Source organism: Euleptes europaea, chromosome 5, assembly GCF_029931775.1.
Source record: "Euleptes europaea isolate rEulEur1 chromosome 5, rEulEur1.hap1, whole genome shotgun sequence".
Classification (NCBI taxonomy): domain Eukaryota; kingdom Metazoa; phylum Chordata; class Lepidosauria; order Squamata; family Sphaerodactylidae; genus Euleptes; species Euleptes europaea.
In genome coordinates, this window is record NC_079316.1 from 83,194,318 (window position 1) to 83,214,935 (window position 20,618).

Here is a 20,618-nt window from a genome sequence, read left to right on the forward strand (position 1 = left end):
AATGGACTTATTTTTCTCCTTATTTTTATACCAAATAGAATTTTGTTGAATCAAGATCCCTCTAATAACTGCTTTCCCAGCATCCCACACCACTGTATCTGGAGTTCCCCTATCTAAATTGTTGATTAAATACTCTTGTATGGCTAGATGTATTTTTTCTCTACGCTCTTTCCTCCTCAATATGTTTTCATTGATCCTCCATATTTTTTCTTCTATCAGAGCCCATTTTAAATTTAGCTCTTATTGCATTGGGATCTGTTAAGACCTTTGGTAAAATTTCTACTTCTTCTAAGCTTGTTCGTTAAAGCCAAGGAGGACCAAATCATATCATATATTCAAAAAACCATGTGAAGCCACTTTACACCCACACACACACAGCAAAGCTACAAAAGCATCCTTATACCAACTACAAAGCAAACCATTTTCAAGAAGAGGATTGGTGTTTTCACTTTTAAAACAGTGTTTGGTGGATTTTTTTTCCCATTGTTTCAGTAATCTCCATTTGAATGCATCCAGTAACATCAAGAAAGCAGCCCTTTGTGCGATTAGGGATACTCTGTGGACCAGACATGTCCTCAGTTCCATGAAGGCATCAAAGCAACATAGTGGGATTATGGATAGTTTGAAAACAAAAGCATAAAGTAAGAATGAAAAGTTAAGTGGTTTAGCAAATGCAAACAAATAATATACCATATTGGTAATGTCTGCTTTTATGTGCTGATTGATCAAGATCAGCGAGCCATTCTGGCTGGGATTATGCATATTGCTTCATCATCTCAAGGATCTTCACGTACATGCGCTCATGGGTATCAAGTCCCCAGATGAAGTCTAAATGCTGCCATTCAGGTATATGATTTTCAGACACAAGATTACTAATTTGAGAGCGTAGCAAAGCTACGTCTTTTGAATGAGTGAACAGGTCACGTCCACCAGTCCAGAATGCAATTGGTATTTTTATATCTTCTATCTTGTATACGGGAGGAGTTGTCTAAGGAATCAAAAAGACAGCTTAAAGTTGCTAGTTCTGTAAATGTATAGCAGCACAAGAACATTTTTATTCCAATGTTTAGGGCTGATTCAGAATTGTAAAAAGAGGGGGGAAATATTTGTATTTTCAAGGCTCCAAAGGAATGTGATCTCATTTGCAAAAATATGCTCCCAAGACAATGGTGAGGTATAATATCATATCACCCAAGAACAAGGTTCACTAGATATGTGAATAAATACTACATCTGCACTTTTTCTTGTCATTTATGGTGCATAACACCAAAGGGCAAAATGAAGTCAAAATAAAAAAACATAAAGTAAGAATAAAAAGTTAAGTGGCTTAGCAAATACAGCCCCCCTTCAAAAGAAGGCAATGGGCAGAAGAGATGGGCACTGAGTGTAGGCAATACTTTAGCTAGGAGGGAGCCCAAAGCAGTCCTGAGCTAAGCAGCCCCTCAAATGCATGAGCAATGCTGGTGGAGAAGGCAGCGGTCAGAGCTGGGGACTTAACACTAGGGCTGTGTAGCAGTATTTTTCAGCTTCAGGTTTATCAAACCTAATTTTTGTTTTAAATGTCTGGGGGGGGGGAAATAAACCCAAAGACAAAAAATACTCCCCCCGCCCCCAAGTCTAAAAGCAACCCACCCTCCCAGGATTCTCTGGATGCCAGACAAACCCAGGAAGATGGATCTGACACCAATCCAGCATGCACCGTTTCTCTACACCTAGGAGAAACAGGTGATGGGGGGTGGGGGCTTCTTTAGATCCATGCTGCCCATCTTAATGAAGCCCACCCCACACAGCTTCCCTGGGCTCCAGGGAAGCTGCACGGGATGGGCTTCACTTAGATCCATGGCATCATAGATCTAAAGTGATTCCACACCACCATGATTCCTGGGGCTCCCGTGAATCGGGGTGGTGTGGAATTGCTTTACCTCCATGCTGTGGGCTTTCTCCAGTCCCAGGGAAGGCCCACAGCACAGATCTAAAGGGGAATAGCTGAACCTGAATAACCCAAATACCTGTTGGGGTTATTCGGGAAGCAGCTATCTGGCTTTGCCGGGATTCCTCTTTTCCCCTATTTGGCCAAAATTAAACCCGGGAAAAGCTGAAACGGCTTATTTCGGGTTTATCTTCGGCTCGGTAAACCCTATATGTATAGCCCTAATTAACACTGACCGTATTTCAGCTGAGCTGGGAGGAAACCTGTGGCTGGTTGCAGGCTCCTTCCCACCCCAAACACCGCTGGCATCAGTGCCTGCCTCCTCTAGCCACCGCCTTTCCCCCTCCTAGTGGCAAGGAGGAGGAAGAAGTGGTGGTGGAAGCAAGAAAAGAGGGGGGCAGTGGGAGGACGAGGGGGAGGTGGGAACCAGTGTGGGGGCAATGGGGAGAGAAGAGGAGGGCACAGAAGAAAAGAGATAAGAGGAGAAGACAGCACCAAGAAGGGAGTGGGAAAAGGTGGCTGGGGAGAAGAGAAACCAGAGAAGCCAGAGGAGAAAGCAGGGACCAGTGAGGGAATTCCCTCATGCAGTTCTCATGAGTTCCTGCTGGTGTCTTAATTGTTCTGCTGCCCTACCTGATTATACTTCTGCATATTCTTTTCATGGAAGCCGTAGTCATATGCCTTGAACTGTTTTTCAAAAAACACCTATAATTAAATCATCCATAGTTATACAATGCCATAATTACAAGTGGGATCTGGGAGATCAAAGTTTGAAAGCCTGCTCTGCCATGAAAGCGGTGACTGGCCTCGGGCCATTCATTGACTCTTATATTGGCCTACCTCCCAGGGTTGCTATTTTGAGGGTAAAATGGAGAAAGGAAGAATGACGTACGATGCTTTTTTTTCCTTGCTGGGGAGAAAACTGGGGTATAAATAGCTACACAAACAAATATATAACACATTAATAGCTTTACATACTTACCTCTGCAGTCTTCACAATAGCTCTGTAAAGTATTGTTTCCGTGCATCGTTGCATTGCTATAGATTATGAATGTTGCTCTTGCATCATTTTAGCAAGAGTTTTCAGATAATTTGATTTCTTTTTTCTTGAAGTTATGGATAGATAAGTTTATTTCATTGCTGTACTTCACTGGAAACAAGACTACAATAAAGGGAACTTCTACTCGCGCGCGCACACACACACACACGTAGGGAGTGAATACTAAGCTAGAAAGTTCTTTTCTTTGATACCAGGCATCAGACGAGGAAACCTGGTGCCATTCCTAGAATAAATATCTGAAATATTCAAAGATATAGATCATAATTTATATAGCCCTTTAGAATTTTCAAAGCTTCTCCCTTGCGACAAGTCAGTAACATTACAACAGTGGTTCTCAAACTTTTAAAAAACTTTTTCAAGCGGAACCCTGTTCTAAATATTCTGTACATTTTGGGACTCACTTGAAACATAACATAAAAAACAAGAATCTCACATTAGTCATTGGATGTGATTCATTCAGTCTTATGTGTACCCTTGTGCCTATGTGAGGCCATTCCCATAGGGCAAAATAGAGAAAACCAGCATTCAGAAAATAATATTAGACTATCTTGCAGTTGTTGTATGCCATTGTTTCTCAAACTGTGGCATGTGACCCATAAGTGGGAGTCAGGGTGGTGTAGTAGTTAAGAGGGGTGGTTTGGAGTGGTGGGCTCTAATCTGGAGAAACGTGTGATTCCCCACTCCTCCACATGAGCGGCGGATGCTAATCTGGTGAATCGAGTTGGTTTCCCCACTCCTACACATGAAGCCAGCTGGGTGACCTTGGACTAGTCACAGCTCTCTTAGAGCTCTCTCAGGCCCACCTGCCTCACAGGGTGTCTGTTGTGGGGAGGGGAAGGGAAGGTGATTGTAAACCAGTTTGATTCTCCCTTAAGTGGTAGAGAAAGTCAGCATATAAAAACCAACTCCTCCTCCTCCTCCTCCATCTCCTTCTTCTCATGACATCCCCATGGATGGCTTGTGACATTGGTAGGGAGGAAGGGAAAGATCTGGCAGACTGCTTGCGGCAGGCCAAGTTGTGCAATTATTTGTGTGTTAACGTTCCAATCAAATTGCTTTACTGAAGTTAGATCATTATATGTGAACAAGGTATAATGCTGTCTATTTGATTTATGTGTTTCCATTTTAATTACGTCCAATGGTGCTGTTATTTAGTATCAACTGAGCCTAAATTGATTATTGCTGCCTCCTAATGTAATTGCCAGCTTGTACGGCTAGGTTTAATTAGTATTGCCCTATGGTCTGAGATAGTTGTCAGAGGGTTATAGTTTAGTGGGTGGGTGGTAATATTTTAAGGCTGCATTACTAGTGCTGTGTTGGTTAGTGGGTTGGTTTAGTATAGTGAACTGCTGGTTGGCCTGAGCCAGAGCAGTGAGAATTAGATTTGATGGAGAAGACCAGCATGGGATCGTGGATCCCATTCATTGGGGGATATATATATATATATATACTTGGGGGATATATATATATATATATACCATATTTTTCGCTGCATAACACACACTTTTTTCCTCCTCAAAAGTGAGGGGAAATGTCTGTGCGTGTTATGGAGCGAATGTGCGCACAGAGCGGGCTGGGCACGCTGGAACGACGTGAGCCGGCTCTGTGCGCCCCGTTCCAGTGCGCCCCCCCGGCTCTGTGCGCCCCGGGACGCACAGAGCCGGCTGGGCATGCTGGAATGACGCGAGCCGGCTTTCCCCACCTGCCTCCCAGCTGGGAGGCGGGCGGGACACACAGAGCCGGCTCGCGTCATTCCAGCACGCCCAGCCAGCTCTGTGCGCCCCAGGATGCACAGAGCCGGCTGGGCACGCTGGAACGACACGAGCCGGCTTTCCCCGACCACCTCCCAGCTTGGGGGGGGGGTGCGTGTTATGGTCAGGTGCGTGCTATGGAGTGAAAAATACGGTATATATAAGTAATCTGTTTACAATTAATAAATTAAGGAGTAATATGAGGTAGAGAGAGAGGGGTAGTTGATGTGAGCTTCTTTGGTTTTACGCAGGGGAGGTGAAGCTAGTGTACACAATGACTAGGTACACTGCAAGATGTTTGGCACCACACATGCCTAGTAGAAAAGGGGAAGGGAGAGCTGGTATCCATGTTGCTTTGTGGGGATGGCCTCACGTACACACAAGCATACACATAAATGAAAAATCACCATTTTTCGTAACACCTGATAAATCTAGATACTTGGTCTCACCTGCAGATTATTTTTATCATCTTGAATCTATTAATTATAGGGAAGCCTTTACCCTTGCCAGATGCCAGGCCCTACCAGTGGCTGTTTTAGAGGAGAAATATAAGAAGATTCCTAGATCAGAGAGGTTATGTCCGTGTGGAACAGGGGACATTGAAACCATCGAACATGCACTGATATGTTGCCCATTCTTCCACGAAGTTAGATCAAACCTTATTCCCCCCCTACTTGGTAAATTCCCTGATGAGTCAGTTGAACTTTTGGCAAAGAAGCTCCTATTAGGAGAAGACCCTCAGCTTACGCTCCAAACTGCCAAGTTCTGCTCTGTTGCTATTAAAACACGCAGAGCTTTATTAGAGAATGATTGTTAGAATATTTTACAATTTTATCAATTTTAATATGATAATTTTAACCAGGGGTTGCTTTTATTGACCTTGCACCTTTATATGTACAGGCAGTCTGTGATTCTGCAGTGCAAAACTATTGTGTCTGGAAACTTTGATGTGTTGGCCCGTGATTGGTCAGTCGACCATATTATTAAACCTGACTTGACTTGAAGCATACACGAGACTTAATGGGACATAGCCTAGCCCTTCAGACTGAGATTATGTATCATGTGCATGAAGCCTGGCTTCGGCAGGGATGGGTGAGCTAGAAATCGAACAAACAAACAAATATGTGGGTTAATAAATAATAATTGGATTATTATTAATAATAATGGAATCAATAAATAAATTTTATTAAGTTGTTTCAAAAGTCCTAAATAAAAGAGCACAAACCAACTGAGTCATCCCTAAAAACAATGAAAATGTGGGGAAAAAATTGCGTGACTAGAATATCTTTTGTGTGCAGGCTAGTCCTATTCATTTCAAAGAAGGGAGGTGAAACAGTAGGGTTGCCAACCTCCAGGTATTGTGTAAGCTAAAAAATTGATAAGTGTGCTGGATAACCACAGTTTAGACGATAAACAGCACCAGCTCTAAGAAATAATTCAAAACCAGCAATTTCACACTTTCAAGGTAAGTAATGCACAGAACGCTCTATAATAGGTAGAACACTAGATTCAACAAAAATACAAAGGTTACATCACCAAGTATCCCAACATCAAACTCAATTGTCCTGTAAACTTCAGATTCGAATTCAATGAATTGAGCCATAATAAGAATGGCTCATATGAAGAGGAAGACTTAAGAATGAAAAATAGATCATCAATATACCGAAAATAGGCAACCACATGCTCCTGAAACATAGGATCCAACATAAGGGAAACATTCTCAAATGATATCATGTAAACGTTTGCCACAGACGGGGCGCACGCCGCGCCCATGGCCACTCCTTGCGTCTGTAAGAAAAAGGAATCCTGATACCTAAAAAAATTGTTTTCAAAAATGATGTCCACTAAACACAAAAGAAAGTGAGTGGGAATAGGTATTTGGTGTGTAAATTTATTTTTCAGAGGTCTATGGACCCTTTTGATTGAATGAGAATCAACTGAAGAAGCACTGTTGGCGAAACGTACACAAATCCGGAGGTGGCGTTTTGAATTTGAATACTTGAATTAACATTTTCCTGAGACAGACAATACGTGGATTATTGGACTATTGGATTATTGAACTATCGGAATATCGGACTTTGGACCTTTGATGACTATTGTTTTTTGAAGCACAGTTTTTGATTATTGCTCTTATTATTTGGGTCAGGATTAGACCAGGGTGTTTGCACCCTATTGAGTTTGATGTTGGGATACTTGGTGATGTAACCTTTGTATGTTTGTTGAATCTAGTGTTCTACCTATTATAGAGCGTTCTGTGCATTACTTACCTTGAAAGTGTGAAATTGCTGGTTTTGAATTATTTCTTAGAGCTGGTGCTGTTTATCGTCTAAACCTCCAGGTATTAGCTGGAGATCTCCTGCTTTTACAACTGATCTCCAGCTGATAGAGATTTGTTCACCTGGACAAAATGGCCACTTCGGCAATTGGACTCCCCTCCCCAAACCCCGCCCTCTCAGGCTCTGCCCCAAAAACCTTCTGCCTGTGGCAAAGAGGGACCTGGCAACCCTATAAAACAGAACTACAGAATTCCTTTGTGCCTGTATACTGGCTCTATCTACTGAAATAGACGGGAAAGCATTTGTAGGTGGGAGAACTCCTTTTGATAGACACCAGAGCTTCTGACTCCATAAAGAATAGCTGAATTGGGATGACATAAAATGAAACAGCTGTAATGTGCATGCTAACACCAGTTCCAGAGGGGTAGCCATGTTAGTCTGCAGCAACCAAAACCACAAATAGCCTGGTGGCCCCTTGCTGACTAACAAATTTATCATCTCATAGGTTTTTGAGTGCCAGAGGCCATTTAATCAAATTTGATGGTGATACCAACCTGTTTTCATGCTGACCCAGATGCCCAACACATTCCCTGTGCCTTAATTTCAGAATATAAAGGCTGTCTCCATTGTGAAAGGATGTCAGTAATTGATAGGTGATTACATTTGAACATTCAATATACCTGGAGCCAATGAAGAAGGTTTTGGAAAGATGTTCCAGCAGGAGAATGCGCTACATACATATCTAGTCGGCCCTGCAGTAAAACAATTGTTAATCATATTAAATCGGGACATCTCTTAAGGATTTACTTAAACTGTAGAGCTAGAATTGAACAGTGTCTTGCCAGTAGTTAAGCTTGCTAGCTGTTCCTTGCTCCAAGTTACTTTTTAAAAATGTAGTATCAAAAGAAACGCTCATGAAAAAGAAGAGATCTTTCATAGCTACAAAAAGCTGCTGATTTTAAACTTCAAAACCACGGTGCTACTCCTTCCATGGACATATCCCATAGATGTCAGAGCAACTCTGCAATTCATTTGTTGAAATATACATACATGGAGGGAAAAACCAACATGACCTCAGCAGACAGGGACCTCCTTTCACTGAGGTAGGTCTATTTTGTTGTTTTGATTGGTTGTCAAATCTCATTTTGTCTCCTAACAATACTGGCATGGTTCACATTGTGAGAATGTGACTAAAGCACTTCCAATTGGAAGGAGAACAAAGTCCCTTTCTGTACAAATTTGAAGGACACCCCCCCCCATTCCTGCCTAGCTCCTAAAAGGCAACCAGGTAATTCCACAGGTGGGGTTTCACATGCAGTATTCAGTAGCAAATTCCAACCTGACACATGGACAAATCTGTCCATAGGACAGAAGCTCCTCCAGCTGTGTATGTGTTCTGTATATGTGTGTGCGCATACGCATTTGGGTGAGCATACAGTTCTCCATGTGCCTCCTTCTTTCCTTTGTACTATTTTTCTAAATAAAGATTTAAACTTTGATTCTATTTTCTGCCTGTTTATTTCTGAGAATCATCCCATTAACATAGTGAAGGGCTCCTCCGAATTTGCAACCTTGGTATAAACAGGAAGTGGTCCCTTAATATAATCTCACCTTGGAATACATGTCTACATGCTTGATGCACAAGGAGGATGCTCTAAATTTTGAGGGTTATACATGTGTAGGCCATTTGGGTAACAGTTTCTGATGATCAGCAAAAGAGCAAGGGTATGGGCGTTACAAACGATTTATATTTTCTGGTTTAAAAGTTAGGGATTCAGTGAAACAGCTAGGCAGAAAGTGAAGAGTGACAAAGACTGGCAGTCTTTAGCCCAGAGTGAGAAGAAAGAGGCTTTCCTGCTCCCATTTGTTGCAATAGCAAGTGGCTGTAAACATACTGAGATGTTGCTAGCAGCCAGGTAATGTAAGGGAGCTTTGGCTAGCATTCAGAAGATGAAGAAGAAGAGTTGGTTTTTATATGTTGACTTTCTCTACCACTTAAGGGAGAATCAAGCAGGCCTTCAATCACCTTACCTTCCCCTCCCCACAACGGACACCCTGTGAGGTAGGTGGGGTTGAGAGAACTGTGACTAGCCCAAGGTCACCCAGCTGGCCATATGTATAGGAGTGGGGAATCAAACCCGGTTCTCCAGATCAGACTCCACCGCTCCAAACCCCCGCTTTTAACCACTACACCACGCTGGCTCTTCAAGGGGTCCACTTGCAAATGGGGAAGGCTGCAACCAGCCTTCTAACTGATATTTATGAACAAATGCTGGTCTGTTATGTATGTAGACTAATGAGGATTTGTGCAAGAAATTGTAGTTTAAATAAGCCATCGTTTATTGTGATGTTTGGATGCAAACAAACATCCATTTTGTTCTGCCTATCAGTGGCCACTACTTGGGAATGGATCTCAGCCACGCTGGTTCAGTCTTGCAAACATTTCGCTCAGGGGTGGAGAATGTCTGGCCCATGGGCCGTTCAAGGCCCACGAAATCGTTTGGTCTGGCCCTGCGAAGGCAAACATCTAGAGCGCAGCAGATCCAAAGCAAAACCTCCCATGCATAAACGGACGCTTCTCTGTAGCAACAGGAAAAGAGTCAAACAGCTTCGCTCAGGTTGCCTCTTGTGCTCTCAGCCCACTTCCCCTCTTCAGGTGGCCCGGTCTGCCTGCTGCGCTCCGGCGTGTCAGCCTTAAAGAAATTTCCTCAGCTCCTTCCATGCCTAGCAGCAAGCCTTCAGCAGCGTCACTTTGTAAGGGAGCGCCTGAAACCTTTTGCACTCCAGTTGCGGGGAGGTGTTGCAAAGAGCCGGCTGGGAGGCAAAGCGCCGGGAAACTGCCACCACCCCACTGGGGGGCACGTGCTGCACCCGCAGCTGGCAAACCTGTAGCCCGAAACTGGATGGATGCCTGCCTGCCTCCCCTTCCCATGCGCAGGAGAACCACTGCCTGCTTGCGGGCAGGTCTCCCGCCCGGATGCTACTAGAGATCATTGTGACTGACCCACGAAGCAAACTTGTGCAGGGTCTTCTCAGGTAAGACACAAATGGATCTTGAATTCCCCCTCCCTGTGTTTAAAAGGGGGGAGTCGGGGGGAAATGACCCTGGCTCTTTAGAAGTGAGTTAATTAAACGTTTGACCAAATATAGCAGGCTAATTTTTAAGTTGATTATTTTTTATGGCCTGCGAATGATGTTATAAATATCCAAATGGCCCTTGGAAGAAAAAAGGTTCCCCACCCCTGATTTAGCTGGATACTGCAATCATTTGTGCCCTGTGCAGTACCATATGACACTTTTTTGGTTTTTAGGAGGCGAGGAATCTTCAAAACATAGCTAGCATCTAAGGAAACCCTTTGGTTATATAGCTTACTCACTGCTGCAGCAATGAATCATCGTTCAATTGATGATTTCATTTCAGAGAGATCTGTAGGAAAATAGGCTTGTAGGGAATTTCTGGTGGTGTCAAGATTTATTTATTTATTGGATTTTTATCTTGCTCTCATCTGCGGCCATATAGGATGGGAGACAGGTCCAAGGTGAACTCATAACAGGTGGGGCATCTAGTGAAAGCAGAGCGGAGTCTCTGCACAGCAGAATCCTATAATCTGGCTGCTTGAGGAATAAGTTCACACTTAGGCTTGTTACTTAGAAAAGAAATAGAAGCTCTCTATTGTTGGGCCATTTATGCTTGGGAATTAGCAGCAGGTTCCAGGCTGAAATGCCCCATTTTTTCTTGAGTTCTTCACACTGAACCGTCTTCCCAGAAGTCACCACGAGGCCAGCACATACCTGCTTTGCATTTCTTAAGAGCCCCTTTAGCGCAACCATTTTTATTTGTTCCGTCCCCGCCTCGAAGCATCCACTCAAGGACGCATGAAGAATCACAGTTGCGGGTTAGCTATGCAAACAATGCTTGCTAATGGCTATGCAAACAAAGGAACAAAGGAGCAGGTGAGTGTGGGGGGTGGAATTTGTTTGACTTTCTTCTCTTGCATCGGGACTGTGAATAGGCATTTTAAAGGTCAGATTTTAAAAGGGAGCTTTGAGAGAGCATCAAAATCGACCCTGCATAAATAGTTTAAGAGAACTCCATAATTAACTCTGAGGAAAGGCAGAGTAAAGGCTTCTTGCTAAGCTAGGTTGTAGAGAGATGGTAGAAAGCATGTCCAGCCCTCACGGGGGACAAAAGGAGAGAGAAAAGGGAACCGGAAGGAAGAAACTTGCAAGAGTAGCATGCTGGGTGACAAAGGGACTGCAGCAGGAATGGACAAAGGAAAAGTTAGAAAGTACCCTATCAACCCCAATACTGACTCTCTACTGCCTTCCCTTGAGGCTCTAAAGTCTGTGCTAGCATTAAGCAACACTGCACAGTCCATTCCTCCCAACAGCTAGACGTCCATGGTCAAGGACCATATAGACCAGCTCAGTCGGAACCAGGCAGCTTGAGGGCGGGCATCTGGGAGAGTGGGAACTATCCCACCTGCCTTCTCATATGACTGCAACATTCCTGTGAGACTGGCCATCAGTTGTGAGCCCACGATGTTTCAGCAACTCCGTTAAAACTGCTCAGTTGAGTTCATGGGGCTCGGCCATTGCACTTCTGCTGATGCACCTTTCCTTTTGTCCAGTTTGGTTTTACTCTGCAGAACTTAAAGCTGTAGCTATAACTAATTTACATCCCCTATGGCCTGTCTGGATGGGAGGAACAGCTTTCTCAGCTACTTACATCCAAAATGGCTAATGCAGTTACTGCATTTCTTATAATAGGTGATTGTCTTCCTGAAAGTTCATAGCATTATCAAGAATGAAAACCCACTGCGTTCCAACAACATCCATCACATTTTAAAAATGGTATGAGGAACTGTATAGACTCACTGTTACATATCATTTTTAATGTGTCATTATTGTATGTATTTTATTGATCTGGGGTTGTGGTTTTTTTGGTCTTGTCATGTTACACTGGTTTGCCTGTTTTGATCTGTTCTGATACATAGGTTTTATGCTTAAGACCTTGGGTCATACAAGCTTAATAATAAAAAGGAAAGGGCTTTTAAAAAGGAAAGGATTCAAGCATAAATACATATTCCTAATTGCTATCGGACCCTTCAGAGTGGCATATTTTGCATGCTTATTGGTGGAGAATTGGTGCATTTGTACAGGTGCATCCTGCTCTTTTCATGGTGATCTTTGGACCCAAGCCATTATTTTTGAAACATCAGAGGTGATTTGTTTTTGTTTTGCTTTACCATAAACGGCGATAAGTAAAATATGGGTTGGATCCACACCTACGCATATCTGGCAGTACTATCCCACACGTTTCCTTCGAAGTAAGCCCCACTTTAATCAATGGGGCTTAATCACAGGCAGTATACCTATGATTGCAACCTTTCACTACCCTGCTCATGCTGGCAAGTCCCGGGATAGCAATGTGCAGTCGTGCTTCTAAGTAAATAGTCACAGGCCTGTTCCCAGCAAAAATGGATGCCCTGAACTGCAGAGTTCTGGCGAAGTGAATCTTTCTTTTCTTTTTTTAAACTTCACTTTGGTATCAGTTACACTTTCACTAGGTCCTACCAACTCTTCTTCACTCTCAGTCTCATTCCAAACCTACAGAATCTAAACACAAGTTTGGCTTGGTTTGGTGTTACAAAGAGAAGAATCCTACTTACCATGTCTATGTTGGGGATATTATTTCCACATATAAAAGATAAAAAGCGGGCACAGAATCCAGGCTGATAATTACAGAATTTAGTGAATAGTTTTCTCAGATAAACGGAAGTGTGAAGAATTTGTTTTGTGCCCCAGAAAACCTGAAAGATTATATTTTCAAGTAGTTAACACTAAGACAATTGAAATAATCAACCAATTCTGTATGTATCATGTTTTTCTTAGAAAATGCCAGAACCTTGCACTCTGCCGACCACTTATCTCTGTGAGGCTCAGTGGCTGCATTTCACTTGAAGAAGGGAAGGAAGTTGATGGGGTATACCACACATTATGGAATGCTGCATCTCCTGAGGACCTATCATAACTCTGATGCCATAAGCCTAGGTAGCCAATGGTAGTTCATGATACTAGGTGGACTGGAGAGATGATTACTCCAGACAGGTGCATCATTAGGGTTGCCAGGTCCCTCTTCACCACTGGCGGGAGGTTTTTGGGGTGGAACCTGAGGAGGGCGGGGTTTGGGGAGGGGAGAGATTTCAATGCCATAGAGTCCAATTGCCAAATGTCCATTTTCTCCAGGTGAATTGATCTCTGTCAGCTGGAGATCAGTAGTAATAGCAGGAGATCTCCAGCTAGTACCTGGAGGTTGGCAACCCTACCATGACTGCCTATGCCTGACTCACCTTTTCTGGGTGTGCCTGATTGCCGTCAGTGCCCCATGCTATCTTCCCTTGCTCTTCCTGCTGTAGCTGGCACCGTTCCCAACTGTTTCTCCGCTCTCCCAGCTACATGCAGACCCCTGAGCATCTCCTGCTATGGTCTCCCCCCTCCCCCAAAAACCTCCCGTTGGTAGCAAAGAGGGACTTGGCAACCCTAAGTCATGGGGACTAAGTTCTAAGAGGCAATATGGGTGAGGTGGCCTGGGAGAGGAATACAATGCAAAGGCCAAGGAGGACAACCTGGTGCGTGGAGCCCATGTTTAAAGGGCCTGCTCCTGGTCTGAGGGCACAGCAGCTTTTGTCATAGGTACCCAGAATGCAACACACAATATTGCATCCCTCTCCCTGCCTGTTCACTGGTGGCAACTGAAAGAGGTAGGAGCAGATGGCAAGAGGACAGATGATTACAGATGGTTCCTGTTCCCCGTGCTCAGGTTCTTGACCAGAACCATATATCCGCTAACGTTCTCAAGATTATCATCTGTTTGGAGGAGATGTGGCTATGCTTTTGGAGCAGCAGCTGAGGTCTCCCAAGGCTTCATGATGAAAGGCAGCAGAAGCCACAAGTGTGAGGTAATGAGACATGGGAGGTTTAGGGCCTACAACACCAACCATTCCCTCTGCCCACTCTGTGATATTGGCACTGGCAGTAGAGAAGTTTGAAGCATTTAATTTTCACTATGCAAGTCTCTTTGCTGACTTCTTGATGGATACTGTTAACTGAGTTAGGAACAGGCAGGAAGAAAAAAAGGTTGAAATGAATCAAGGTTCAGTACTCATTATCATCTCTTTTTAAAGAGGAAGAAGAAGAGTTGGTTTTTATATGCCGACTTTCTCTACCACTTAAGGCAGAATCAAACTGGCTTGCAATCACCTTCTCTTCCCCTCCCCACAACAGACACCCTGTGAGTAGGGTTGCCAGGTCCCTCTTCGCCACCGGCGAGAGATTTTGGGGGTGGAGCTGGAGGAGGGCGGGGTTTGGGGAGTGGAGGAAGTCCATAGAGTCCAATTGCCAAAGCGGCCATTTTTCTCCAGGAGATCTGATCTCTATCGGCTGGAGATCAGTTGACTTAGCAGGAGACTTTGCATAGCGTAAGTGGCATGGACACCGACGTAGGGGTATGGGTGCCTCCTAAGCCCAATCGGCCCCCAGGCTCAGGAATGAGCTGTTACTCACCCCACCTGAACTTTCTTCCAAACATATGTGCATAGGACTGGACTATATACCTGTCAGTCATCATTTCAGTAGGGTCCAGCTCTACTGGCATCCAGTACTTACTTGAAGCATTACTTTAGGAACATATGCCAAATTTAGAGCAGGTGTTGTTACATATGTAATTGTGGTTATAGGTCCCAAAGCAATGAATAATTTGATTCTTTCAGCAAGTTTTGGCCAAGTAGAGAATGCTAGGAAACCTAAACAAAAAGCAAAAAAATAGCAACCCTGAGCCAGCAAATTAAACGACAATTTCATTGTCTATGTAGTAAATTCAGTTCATTAGCAGATAACAGAAAAATAATCTTTAATGCTATATTCTTGCTAGCAGCAGTAGGAGTATATTTTATATTATATTTATATTCAACCTATATTATATTGGATTATATTTTATATGTTTATATTACTGATTTTAGCAGGGCAGGAGAATGTTTACAATTCTGGAGAACACAACCTTCACTGGACTACAAGAAAAGATATAACACTTCAAACCAGTTTCCCAAAAAACATATTCAAAAGCCTGAGCTGCTCATTACTACAAGTGACGTTGATACTATAAAATAATTACTGGGAATATTTGTATATTGTGCAAACATATTCTGCACTGCAGTTACAATACCAGTATAATTACAGTGCACATGGTAACTGGGAGATGGCAGGGATGTTATTTTTATTATGATGGAGTGCTTTCTATTTTTCATAGCTTTGCTCCTTTGTAATGCTGAATCTAGGAAAACTGATAAGATCTGTCCCAATTTCTTTATACCAACATGTTGGTGGGACACATTTTCACATTGCATGATGCTGCTCTTGTGAAACAGCCTGAATTCTGTAACATACCGATTGAAGAACCTTCAGAATGGCCCACATAATAAAGATGTTCTTGCCCTGTTTCATTCAATATGTAGCATATTACTGCTGGAATGTCGTAGTATCCCATCTCGTGAAAACTTTAAAGATATGCACAAAAAAATAATAATGAATTAATAACACCCACTGCAGAAAGAGGTGCAGAAAGAAGAATGTCAACTACCTGGTGCTAAAACCGAGTTCTATTAATCATTAATGTGATCATTAATTTAATTACAGAATTACGACATAACAAGATTCTCCACTATGTGGAGGAATCTTCTGCAAGAGAAGGTGTTTTCCACTCATGGAAGAGTCATTTTATTCACAGAAAGAGTCCTTCTGTGAATTAAAGACTCCATCAGTGAACAGAAGATTCCTTTCTTAATGGGAGGGCACTTTTTGCATCCAGCCTCTGAATCCCATGCAAATTGGGAGTTAAACACTTGCTCTACTTCCTCTGTTTCTCCAGAAAGAGAGAGAAGTGATATAGCTTCTGCCTTGCTCTGTTTCAAGCAAGACTAAAGCTAAGCATCTTTCCCACTTCGTCCTTGCTTACAGAAGAAGGGAGATATAAATGGAAGTTTACTGCAAGAGGCTAAGCTAGTTATATGTCTTCCTCAGAGGTAGTATTACAGGGATGAACAATTAGGGAAAATAAGGTATTTGTTCTGGCCAACAAATTGGGTGTCCAGCTATTACAAATGAAGGGGGGAAGGGTTTCAGGCTGCCCTGTCCCTTTCTTCTAGCCGTTTTGCTGCTGTAGCATGTTTTTTTTGAGGCAAAAGAACATGCTTAGTCGAACCACTACACTGCAGTGGCTCTGGAGGTCATGCATTACAGCATACTTGCTTCATCTAAGCAGGTCTGTCTCTGATTCATGTCTAGGTGGCAGATTTGGGAAACATATATGTATCATCCTGCATTCTATGACAGAAGAAAAGTAGGATAGCAATACTATAAAATAAATGTGACTGAAGCAATACAGTATGGGGAGGTAAAGGCAGGGAAGGAGGCAGGATGTACCTTGAACTTGAATGTACCTTCTGTTTAAATATTATCTCCACCCTCCACTTGATACATGAATGTGGATGATATGTAACTAAAAAAATGGCTTCCTTCATCATGTCTAGTTTGGCTGATAAATGAATCAATGAGACTCTTTCATAGGTTTGATGGGTGAGTTTATAATCAGTTGACATTAAGGTTCTTTGTTTTCTTACCTAAACTCCCAGAATTTCTGCTCAGTTGGTTTAAGTGTCTTGTGATGTGAAGACCAGGTGTTCCCTCTGCTGTTTCCCAACCAAACGTCATAGCCGGCGTCTGCTAATATGAAACCAAAGCTGTTGTTGGGCAAGTTTGAAAGCCAGTGGGTAGCATCTCCAAGTATAGCATGTTGCAAAAACACAATAGGCTTGGGACCTGTAGAACAGACATGTATGACTTAAAATTTTTGTTATAGCATCAGTTGATGAACATAAGAAAGGCCCTGCTGGATCAGACCAAGGCCCATCAAGTCCAGCAGTCTGTTCACACAGTGGCCAACCAGGTGCCTCTAGGAAGCCACTAACAAGATGAGTGCAGCAGCACCATCCTGCCTGTGTTCCACCGCACCCAAAATAATAGGCATGCTCCTCTGATACTAGAGAGAATAGGTATGCAGCATGACTAGTATCCATTCTAACTAACAGCCATGAATACACCTCTCCTCCATGAATATGTCCACTCCCCTGTTAAAGCCCTCCAAGCTGGCAGCCATCACCACATCCTGGGGCAGGGAGTTCCACAATTTAACTATGTGTTGTGTGAAAAAATACTTCCTTTTATCCGTTTTGAATCTCTCACCCTCCAGCTTTAGCAAATGACCCCGTGTTCTAGTATTATGGGAGAGGGAGAAAAAGTTCTCCCTGTCCACTCTCTCCAAACCATGCATAATTTTATAGACCTCTATCATGTCTCCCCTCAGCCGCCTTCTTTCCAAGCTAAACAGCCCTAAGCGTCTTAACCGCTCCCCATAAGACAGTTGCTCTAGTCCCCTAATCGTTTTGGTTACTCTTTTCTGCACCTTCTCAAGCTCTGTAATATCCTTTTTTAGGTGTGGTGACCAGAACTGTACACAGTATTCCAAGTGTGGTCTCACCATAGATTTATACAAGGGCAGTATGATATCAGCAGTTTTATTCTCTATTCCTCGTCTAATTATAGCCAGCATGGAATTTGCCTTTTTTACAGCAGCCTCACACTGGGTTGACATCTTCATTGAGCTATCTACTACCACCCCAAGATCCCTTTCTTGGTCTGTTGCTGCCAGCTCAGATCCCATCAGTGTATATGTGAAGTTGGGATTTTTTGTCCCAATATGCAGCACTTTATACTTATTCACATTGAATCTCATTTGCCATTTTAATGCCCATTTTTCCAGTATGCAGAGATCCTTCTGGAGCTCTTCACAGTCCAATTTTGTTTTAACCACCCTAAATAATCTGGTGTCATCTGCAAACTTGGCTACTTCACTGTTTAACCCCAACTCCAGGTCATTGATGAACAGGTTGAAAAGCACCGGTCCCAACACAGATCCCTGAGGCACCCCACTGCTCACATCCCGCCATTGTGAGAACTGACCATTGATCCCTACTCTCTGCTTCCTATTTTTCAGCCAGCTCTCAATCCATAAGAGGACTTGTACTCTTATCCCGTGACTATGAAGTTTGCTTAGCAGTCTTTGGTGGGGACTTTGTCAAAAGCTTTTTGGAAATCCAAATACACAATATCCACAGGCTCATTCCTGTCCACATGCTTATTGACGCTTTCAAAAAACTCTAATAGGTTAGTGAGACAGGCCCTACCCTTACAGAAGCCATGTTGGGTTTTGCCCAGCAGACCTTGCCCTTCTATGAAGCTACCTTCCACCGAGTCAGGCCACTGGTCTATCCAGGTCAGTCTTGTCTGCTCTGACTGGCAGCTCTGAACATGTTAACTGGATACATGTTAACTGGCAATGTTTGGGGATGAATCTGGGGCCTTCTGCATATAAAGCAGATACTGGCCTACTGCTCAGCCTAGCACCTCCACAAAGTTGCATGAGGCACTTAGTAGTAAAAATTGCAGCAATGCAAACTGCCATATAAACAGTAATAATCACTTAGGTCATTTATGCATGGGTACTTGGACTCATGTTCGCCCCCATCTGACAGATTTCAAATTAAAAAAGGAACACTTCATGGATGTCCAGTATCACCATTTGTAATTATTCTTGTACAAGAAGTGCTGGTTACTAAGATTAGACAAGACCCTAGAATCAAAGGACTGAAAGGGGATGGAGAAGAGGTCAAAATGAAAAGGTATGCTAATGATTTTTTCTGCAGTTCTTTTACATACCTGAGACTTCCCCCTTGGCATGTAGAAAAATACCCCTGATCTGTACATGGCCCCATTGTGAACAGTTTAGAGGCCATTGTGCATCATTATATCTAATTCTGTTTGGTGTGTGTAATTAATGTACATAAGTACTCATACACTTTGGTAAAACACTGAACAAAAAATCTTGTCACAATGACACCAACCTTTTTGGAGTTTTAAAAAATTAATATGCCCTTATGAAAAGAAATGTCAAAAGTCTACGGCTTTCATAGGAGCTGACAGATTCAGATAATATTTCTAAACATTAAGAAATGTGACTCAGTTCCTCAGCACATAAAAGAAAACACTACAAGAAATCAGTCCAAACAATGAACAGCCTGATGCTTGTGTTCACACAGATGTATTCTAAACAAAATCAAAAGCTAGAGGGGATTGGAGTAGGGAATTGTCTGTATAATTTGTTCAAGTTTTCTCGCAGCAAATATGTCCGACCTTTGTCACCACAATTGTATTTTCCATGAGGTATTCTATAAACTGTAAGGATATATTTATCTTCTGTCTCAACATGATGTTCCTCGCTTGGATAACCATGATAACTGATAAGTTCACTCTGTAGGAAGAAAAAACACACATACTAGGCTTGTTTGAAGGTATCTGATTTGTACCTATATTAATACATCTGTTTGAAGGAAAGAAGAGAAATTTTAAAGGAGATTTGGAGAGAATCTTAAAGAGAGAGAACCTTAAAGAAGATTTAGGACTAAGAAGGCTGTAAGTGTAATCCTAAGAACACTTTGGTTGGACTAAGCCCCATTGAATATATCTTAATAGGGTTCTGGGAAGACTGCTTAGGATTGTTCCTTGCATGCTACACTCTGTGGCATTTCACAGATAGGGTTTCCAGCCTTTGAGTGGGGCCTGGCAATCTCCCATAATTATAATTAATCTCCAGACTATAGAGATTAGTTCCTTGGAGAAAATTGCAACTTCAGAAGGTAGACCCATTATACTCAACTGAAGTCCCTTCCTAAACCCTTCCCTCCAGCCCCAAATCTCCAGGAATTTCTCAGTCTGGAGATGGCAATCCTATCTCATGAAGATCCCATAATCTACCAGGATATCCACACCACATGCCATTCTATAGTGTGTCTGCCAGGATATGTTGGCCTTGGAGTGTATACTTGATTATACATAATGCACAGGGAAAATTAGTTAAATATTAGTGTAGAATGTACCTTGGGAAAGCACTTTTCCTCAGCCTTATAAGTAAGTAACAATATCTGCACTATTTCTAGGTTGAGCACTCATATTTAACCTGCCTTATTTTTTGGCTTGGGAATACCAAATGAATGTTGGTAAAAAGTGTTTATCTAACTTACAACATTTAAAAAGCACTCAGGATCCACTGTATATTTCTCCAAACGATCTTCTGATGTGGACTTTTCTGAACCGACTATTCCTTGAGATAAATATGCTATGATAATAAAAAGCCACATCTTGAACCTGTTTGGAAAGAAACATATATTAATAAAATGGAGCATGTGTTATCTGTGCGTTATACAGGTTTGAAGCCACAATACAAGGTCCTCAGCCAGCAATGAAGCATACACATGAACATTTGAAAATGCCTTAAACTGAGTCACAACTTTGATCCTCCTAACCCATTATTGTCTATAACAAGCAGCTGGGAAACTTTTAGCAGGTAATAACCAAGTACTAAACTAGCATACAAAACATTTGATGAAAGTTAACTTCAGCATTGGTTGGAGGAAACATCTAGTCATAAA

The 20,618-nt window shown here is 42.6% G+C and overlaps 1 protein-coding gene across 1 annotated transcript; it reads right to left on the reverse strand.

Moving 5' to 3' along the window:
- Positions 1 to 754: 754 nt before the first annotated feature.
- Positions 755 to 20,327, reverse strand: LOC130477704 (lysosomal acid lipase/cholesteryl ester hydrolase-like). The gene is made up of 9 exons (XM_056849750.1): positions 20,211 to 20,327; positions 19,324 to 19,441; positions 16,695 to 16,893; positions 15,463 to 15,572; positions 14,686 to 14,822; positions 12,690 to 12,830; positions 7,698 to 7,769; positions 2,564 to 2,635; positions 755 to 988 (listed from the first exon to the last, which is right to left on the reverse strand). Exons 1-9 carry the CDS (start codon positions 20,325 to 20,327, stop codon positions 755 to 757), a joined length of 1,200 nt encoding a protein of 399 aa, XP_056705728.1.
- Positions 20,328 to 20,618: the final 291 nt, after the last annotated feature.